At 31.9% G+C, this 8899-nt stretch overlaps 1 protein-coding gene across 1 annotated transcript; it reads left to right on the top strand.

Annotated features, from left to right (window-relative positions):
• Positions 1-2116, top strand: LOC142522186 (uncharacterized). Its single transcript, XM_075625360.1, has 5 exons — positions 1-161; positions 531-602; positions 689-855; positions 1060-1171; positions 1555-2116. The coding sequence occupies exons 1-5, from the start codon at positions 123-125 to the stop codon at positions 1777-1779; spliced, it is 615 nt and encodes a 204-aa protein (XP_075481475.1). The 5' UTR covers positions 1-122; the 3' UTR covers positions 1780-2116.
• The last annotated feature ends 6783 nt before the right edge of the window (positions 2117-8899 follow it).

The following is an 8899-nucleotide window of genomic DNA, read 5'->3' as shown; positions in this document are numbered from 1 at the left end:
GACCTTTTGGCCCATATAATCAAGAAAGTCTGCAGGCCCAAACTTCCGGAACCTCCCCCTTTGTTTGCCTTACTTCTTACTTTGAAATCGGCGAAAGAAAATACTACGGATCCAGAAACACCATGTCGACTGCATCTCAAGCTTTCAGTGGAAATCTTAAGGCACGCGGTTTTTTGACTCTTGTGTTTTCTTTGTTATTTTTCACTTCCTCAGGTTTTTTTTACTTATTCCTAACATAGCTACCAATCTTCGAGTGGCTTGTGAGTGCGTGCCAGGTGTTTGTGAAAATGTGCACGCGGATAAATTTTAATTTCTGTCTTTTTTCCCTCTCACGTGATACATACGCAGTATTTGTTTGTTGGTTGTCATTGTTAAGGGTAATGTTCCTGTTCGAACTTCATGCTGGTTTCTGGTGTTTTGATTTAGATCGACGAAAAGTTATCCTTTGGTTATATATAATTTGATTATAGTGTGATATTAATCTATGAGCCGGAGGAGGGCTAACCAAAAACTAATCAATACTCTTGTAGAAAGCCCTTGCAGGGCTGAGACGTATTAATTTGGATGGTTTGAGATGGAGAGTTTTTGATGCAAAAGGACAGGTAGAGTACACCTCCGTGAGACCTAGCTGATATACTTTCTACTTTACATCTAGCAGTAGATTACAGTGTATCACCTTTTGATGTAGGTCCTTGGGAGGTTAGCTTCACACATATCAACTGTTGTTCAGGGCAAGGATAAGCCCACATATGTTCCCAATCGGGATGAGGGGGATATGTGCATTGTTATAAATGCTGGAGATGTATGCGTCACTGGAAGGAAAATGACTGATAAGTTGTATCAATGGCATACAGGGCAAGTACAAGATATTAATTTGTGTATTGTTGCTTTATAGTTAGTTGCATCATGGAGCTGGTATTTTGATAATTCCTTGGCTACTCCTGGTGCTTTTTGAAATTGAAAATTCTAAAGAACATACCTAACTTTTTGTGATAATATTGTATTTTAGGCATGCAATCATCCCATATGCTTACAATTCGTGGCTTTTTGACGACATAGGTATATAGGCCACCTCAAAGAAAGGAGTTTGAAAGACCAGATGGCCAAGGATCCCACAGAAGTAATTCGCAAAGCCGTACTTCGCATGCTTCCTAGAAACAAACTACGTGATGTGAGTCAGTGTTATCTTATCAACTGCGTTACCTTAATCTGGTCTATATGGGTATCATCAGTCTATTATATTTTTAAATTGAGGGGTGCTAAAATTTCTGAAATACTAACTTTGTGAAACACTCACTTTGGAGATGGACCCTTTAATTGAGCTATTACTTTTGTTTTTTCCGACCTGTTAAAGAATACTCCTGATTCACAGGAGTGAAGTCTCTGCTATATGATGGATTGCTATCGTGAGATATTTATGCCTATCTTGTATGATCCCCATGTAAATGCTGCTTCTGGCAACATCATGATTGTCACAGAATTTGAGATTTGAGTTTCCAGCACTAGGTTTATGATTGTTCGGTTGACACTAAAATTGCCATTTTCATTGTGCAGGATAGAGACAGAAAATTAAGGATATTTGCTGGCAATGAACACCCTTTTGGTGATAGGTCTCTCGAGCATTATGCAATGCCCCCAAGACAAGTGCGTGAAATGCGGCCCCGTGCCAGAAGAGCTATGATTCGAGCTCAAAAGAAAGCAGAGCAACAAGAACAGGACGAAACAAATACTAAAAAAGGCAAAACGCGGAACAAGGTGGGATCAATTCTGGAGATCTGAGGTGGCTCTTCCTTTAGTATCTGTTCAACACATTGATTATGAGCTCTGAGTTCGTACTTAGATTTGTTTGATAAAGAAAACTGCTAATGACACCGAAAATGTTTTGCCTGGTTTGTTCAATCCTCTGTTAAATTTTAGATTAAAAGTTGTGCAACTGGCGGGACTGATAAGTTAAGAGTGCATGGAATGAGAGAAGTTGGCTTTGGCTAACTTCATATCTGAGGTCATCGGTAGGGACCTTGGAAAGCTCAGCTGCTATTAAATTGAGTATTTGATGGTTATCCTTGGGTTAGGAAACCACTTTTCTGTATTAAAAAAAATTTTAAAAAAAAATAAAGCCAGTGGCATACCCTTTCCATGTAATGCGTTGGTGGATAACAAATAAGTCACTTAGAAAATTATGCCCGACTTATTCAAAATAATAATAATAATTATGCCCGAGCGTAAAGATTGTAGATTTACAAATACTTTTTAGAGGGTAAATTTTGGAGTTTTAAGATAATAACGGCAAATTTTTTTTGTACTTTAGTGTGCAGCATATAGCATATGTTCTGAGATCATCGAATGCAGAGACTTTGTATGCTTTTGTTGTCGCATAAAACAAAAGAATTTCCCCAATTCCTTTGATGACTTTGATATTTTGATAAAGATGCCAAGTATAATGTGGGTGATGGGTGGTTTGCTCTTCCCTCAACCGCTTCAATGCCCTCTCAAAGCCGAGATGAAATATTGGAATATTTTCTTGTATAATTCGAAGAAATTTACCGCATATATTGATCGTAGAAAGTTAAAAAAAAAACTACTACTCATGACTTAGGGATATTACAGAAGATTTTTTTCTCACCAAAGCCATCGGCCCCTAGATTTTAGATTTGATGTGGTGAACCATATGATCTAACGACTCTACAGTGTACAACATTATGACATGCATAGTGGAGGATCCTTGCTCCATGTCTCTCTCCCATACCCCAACTTTTTATTAATTTTTTTTTAAATAAAATAATAAAGTGAGAGCCTCTAATTTTTATTTTTCCAAATTGCGATTTTATATTCAAATCTCTTATATTTTGATTTTTTTTTTTGCCCAATATCGAACCTGATGTATGTTATATCCTTGCTATTTAATAATAACTAAACACCTTAAAAAAATTCATGCTCCATTTAATATTTGACGTTTCAAACATTGTCACGTATGTAATGTAATGTAATATGCATAAAAAAAAAATTCGGGATCATAATAATATAATATACGACAAAATTATACAACCAAGATATTATTTACATCAGTGTAACAGAGATATTAAAATCATTACACAATACATAACTTGAATACGACATTAAAATATATTGTCTCTATAGAAACAATCCCTGAAGGATAAATATATACAACAAACATTATCGGAATAAATAAAAGTTATATTGACAACATTATATAACTGCAATCATAAGAGAAATATTCTATGACTCATTCGTACTATCTGAACATTCATTCGTTGTTTCTAAACAACGACTGATATCACAACCAAGAATATCATCATACGTCGCTCCACTACTATTATGACAAACAACATCAACATATATCGTTCTCCTATTATTGCGACAATCTCAACAATACATTGTTCCATTGCTATTGCGACAAACAACATCAACAAATGTTGCTCTCTTACTACTGCGGCCAACAACATCAACAAATGTCGCTCTCCTACTTAGTAACAACAAATAGTTGCCTAATAACTAACATTCGACAACATCAACAATAATAAACAACACATATAATATCAAATCACTCATTTCTGGTGATTCATCGTTTAATGCAATAATATTCATCAACACTAAACAATAATAACATACTAGTACACCGACGCACGCGTTGCGTGCTTGTATAATATTTTTTATAATTCATTTGATTTATATTTAAATGAGGATTAAAATATAATATTAAGAAATAGCGATGGACTACACTGTAATTTTTATGTATATATATTAAAAAATAACTTGAAAAATAAAAGAATAAAAAAATGAGGATCAAAATATAATTATAAGAAATAGCGAAAGACTACACTATAACTTTGATATATAAATTAAAATATAAATAAATCGAAAAATAAAAGAATTAAAAAATGACTTCAATGAGAATTGAACATAAGACCTAAACCCTAAGGAAAAATGATTCTATCCGCTGAACTACATATAACTTACATTAAAATTTTAACATTTTATTAATATAAATCATTATAAAAACAGACCATGACACCGAAGTTAGTTACTCTAAGGGTCTCAAACTTAATAAAATAGTATAGATATACTCGTTCGTCAACACGTACATGATAATCGAATATATATAATCTTACTTTGATCTCGAGGCTTGTGACATGTCTATATAATTCAACAATAATTATAAGTTGGTTGTATGATATCAACATATTCAGAACAATCTCAATATACAATATCAAATAGTAAAACATCAACCTATATGAAAACATATGCTACATTATGAAAATTTCGTGTAAAAAAGATAACATATATATAACAGACACCGAATATATAATGTGATTCACTAACAACCAGCAAAATAATATCGCAATTTCAATTCAATGATTGAAATCTCTCGCTAGAATACATTGATAATAATTTCAATTAATTCAACTATAATTTTTCCCTCTTCCTCAAAATCATAGATTATACAATTTTCAATTTCGGTATGATTTAATAATTTATCAAATTTAATTCAGAAATTAACATTAATTTAAAAAATCGTCAAAAATATAAAATTTATATCGTAAATCGAAAAAATCCTGTCAACAAATTCAAATATGAAGTTCGTTGAATAATCCGATAAATCACAAAGTCAGAAAAAAACCGAGAATCCTTATTCTCCTCATGACCTCTGTATGTAAATGTTTACGGTTGAATTCATCAATTAAACCAACTAACTTTTACTTTATTCTTAAAATTATATTAGTGCACCAACGCACGCGTTGCGTGCTTATATAGTATTTTTTATAATTCATTTGATTTATATTTAAATGAGGATTAAAATATAATTATAATAAATAGCGATGGACTACACTGTAATTTTGATATATATATTAAAAAATAACTTGAAAAATAAAAGAATAAAAAAATGAGGATCAAAATATAATTATAAGAAATAGCGATGGACTACACTGTAATTTTGATATATAAATTAAAATATAAATAAATCGAAAAATAAAAGAATAAAAAATGACCTCGATGAGAATTGAACCCTATGACACCTAAACCCTAAGGAACAATGATTCTATCCGCTGAACTACATATAACTTATATTAAAACTTTAACATTTTATTAATATAAATCATTATAAAAACAGACCATGACACCAAAGTTAATTACTCAAAGGATGTCAAACTTAATAAAATAGTATAGATAGTATAGATATATCATTCCATTGAGTTGAGATCGATCATTGTGATCGATGAGGTAAATTAATATAATGTTTAGACTAAAACATTATTCCTGCAAATTTATAATTACATACTATTATCAAAGGTAATTTAAACACTTTCCTTTAAACCCATTCAAATTTGTCTTCAAAATTAGGGATGTAAACGAACCAAATCGTTTGTGAGCTATTCGAAACTCGATTCGATAAAAGCTCGTTTGAGCTCGTTTAATGAGGCTCGTTAAGATAAACAAACCAAACTCAAGCTTTACAGTATTCGGATCGTTAGCTCGTGAACATGTTCATTAGTAAGATCATGAGTAATCTTTTAGATAAAAATAATAGTTTTGATATTTGATTTATTGATTTTGCATATTATTTATGAAATATATAGAAAAATCTATTAAATTTATTTATTATAATAAATTTACAAATTTTAATAAGAATAATATATTTTTCTTTAAATATATAATTTATTTTTTAATTAATTTAATGAAAATTTAAATGTATAATTCACATTTATTAAGCTTGTTTAGGCTCGATAAATGTTTGAATAAACTCGTGAGCCATGCATATATTCGTTAAATAAAGCTCGAGCTCGGCTCGATTATAAACAAACCAAGCTCAAACATTCAAGAGTTCGGCTCGGCTCGACTCGATTACATCCGTATTCAAAATCAAGGCCCACTTCACATCCTAAACCCCACGTTAGTTCAACCTTCTTACTCTCAATCTCATTTTTCCAAATGGCTTCCTAGCTTCTCTTCTCTTCAATTGACCCGATAAGTTTCCATTTTTTTTCAAAAAAATTCAAATTGTTTTTATCCCAAGAAGAGTACAGAATATGTTAATTTCTTAATCATAATTTTTTTTGTTGTTTTCCTATTTGAAAATTAGTTTTACCCTTTATTGAATGTTTTTTCCTCCTCTGCTTCACTACAATCGGTTTTTTATTGTGTTTTTCGACTTTTGTTTTCATCGCCCATGGAGGATTCAAGCCGAAGAAACTTAGGTTCACGGGCCCCTGTCTCAGGTAATTTATTATTTAAAATTTTGCAATTTGTTCACTTTATCACAAAGAAAAATAAGCCATCGGACTTGGTTGAATGTATTGTGATTTTTATTTGCTACTGGACCGGACCACTCATCGATAAAAGAAGCATGGTAATATACAAATGTTTGCTTTTTATTTTACTTCTTTTTTAACATTTATACTATATTATTAAACTTGAACATCTCATACTAATTAATTTTGGTATATCAAATGACACCAAAGTCTCTTCATAGTTTTAACCTTCATAATATTTGTTAATTAACTGTATTGGTGTATGTTTAATAATAATTTTTATACATCTCTCTTTCTTTTTTCGATTTTTTTTATCCAATTTATCGCCAACTTATCTAAAAGTTCACAAAAAATTTAATATGACGCAAATGTAGTGCCACGGAACACTAATTATCATAATTGTTTCACTGCATGTCTGTGTATTGGATTTGAAGTATTCAAATTTCATTTTGTTCCATTCCAGTGCAGGAGCCACCCATAAATAAATATATAGTGGAACTCTGCGCAAAGTTTCCTCCCGTGACATGAGTCTTGGAGTCTTGAAAATACGAGGCGACACCAGAGGCGTTCTTCGACAAATGAACAAGATGAGATGTATCTTGCACATCTCCGTCCAAGATGCATAACGCATCTGACGGATTTAATAAATACGACTGATGAAACTGTGACCAACAATACAAGCAGAAATCGTATCCAAGCTGTAGATGAGATAGGAGGTAAACCATATAACGCCAGTTGCATCAAATTTGCTTTACAATGATTGGTTTTTCAGTTCAATTTAGTTTCATTCTATTTTCCAAAAATTATCAATGTTTAATGCACTACATATTTCATCTGCACAAGCATAAGCGTAATATTTTATTTCAATTAATGGTTTGTATACATAAATTTAAATAATATTATAGAACCATTGTTTATAATTCATTTTTAATTCTGCTTTTGCTAAAATATTTATATTGTTATGTCAATAGTTAGTTCTTTAAAAAAAGAATTTGGTTTTGAACACACAGTGGCACAACATTCACACTTGGTTGAAACGAGATAGTAGATGAGCTGCTGAAACCCATCTCCTTTTGGGGCAATTAAATAAATAGGAGCGAGAGACAAAAGATTAAAAAACAAGGACTCTGACTTTTTTTAAAAAAACAAGGAGTTGACTCGTTATTTTTACATTACCTGTGATTAACTTTAATTTAATTAATTAATTGTCATATTCTCTTTCTTATCTCATCTTCTCTTTCTTCTCCGTCGACCCATATCTGTTTAAAATTCGGTTACAAAAATAAAAAAAAACCATTAAAACAGCCATTTATCCCTCGACTGCTTCCGCATTACATTAAATTCAATTTCACAACCTCCCCTCTGTATACTCTTCTTGCTCATTCCTTAGATTTAGATCTAAATCTACTCCAAATCTTGCCTGATTCCTTTTGAAATCGCCTCTGTATTTGAAGAAAAAAGTCCAACACAAGTAAGTTTTCTCCATTTTCCTTGGACCTCATTTAATTGTTTTCTTCGTTTCTTCATTTAGCCAATTCAAATTTTTAATTGACCTTGTTGCTGCTCCACCTTTTTTCGATTGAATTTCTCACCAAAATTAAGTTGGTCGACCAAGAAGAATTCTTCTTGGTCGAGCAACTTAATTTCGGTCGACCAAGAAGAAATTCTTCTTGGTCGACCAACAAATTTTGGGTCGACTTTCTTTTGGGTGGACCAAGAAGAAATTTTTCTTGGTCGACCAACAAAATTTTTGGTCGACCTGGTGCTTATTTATGTTTTTTTTTATTATTTAAAATTTTCCCATTCTAATTATCCTTTCTGAATTTTGTAAGATATGCCTACAGTTATTGTTGTTCATATCGATGGTAAATGGGAAGTGAGTGAAGAGCTGATATATAAATGGAATCCAGGGTCCAATGCTAAGTTTGTTGTTATTCCAGTAGGTGATGATATTTGTTATTTTGAAAATTTAAGAAGTGAACTATATATGAGCTGGGAAAGTAGACGATACTGTTAACTTGAGGTTGAGTTATCTTCTAGAGTTGCCGTGTAACATTAAACCGATTTATATAGAGAATGGCCATGATTTGAAAACATATTTGTATCTTGGTTGTCCAAAAAATAGGCCAGTGCTTCAAGTTGAAATTGAACATGCTGCTTCTTTTGATATTTCTAATAATGTGCACAGAGTTGATATTGATGAATACAATAGTAATTTTAACGAACAGAGACATTTTGATGATTATTTTCACTTGAATATTGTTTCTTTGAATCGTAATAATAGCAGTGACTTTTTCGACGAGGCACATAATATGGATGTCATTCATGTGGATCATAGTAAAACGACTGAGATATACGATGAAGCACGTGATGTGAATGTCATCTATGACGTTGAGGTCGAGGCAAATGTGGTTGCAAGTGATGACGCAAATGTGGTTGCAGATGTGGATATTGGTAATGACACATTTTCATTCACGGATGGTTCAAAGTTGTTTGTTGGTAAAGAATTTCCAAACAGAGAAGCGGTGAAAAAAGAGTTAAATAGAATCAATTTTGAATCTTGCTTTGAATTTGAGACTGTAAAAAGTAGTCAAAAAGTGTACGTCGTAAAATGTATAGTGTCTGATTGT

The sequence above is a fragment of the Primulina tabacum genome, chromosome 13, assembly GCF_025594145.1.
Source record: "Primulina tabacum isolate GXHZ01 chromosome 13, ASM2559414v2, whole genome shotgun sequence".
Classification (NCBI taxonomy): Eukaryota; Viridiplantae; Streptophyta; class Magnoliopsida; order Lamiales; family Gesneriaceae; genus Primulina; species Primulina tabacum.
The sequence above is the reverse complement of the archived record's forward strand: the minus strand, read 5'-3'. Positions and strand labels throughout refer to the sequence as shown.

Coding starts and splice junctions, on each gene's coding strand:
- LOC142522186 (XM_075625360.1), top strand. CDS start 123: ATGTCGACTGCATCTCAAGCTTTCAGTGGAAATCTTAAG. Junction 603..688: donor TTTTTGATGCAAAAGGACAG/GTAGAGTACACC, acceptor CTTTTGATGTAG/GTCCTTGGGAGGTTAGCTTC. Junction 856..1,059: donor TTGTATCAATGGCATACAGG/GCAAGTACAAGA, acceptor TTGACGACATAG/GTATATAGGCCACCTCAAAG.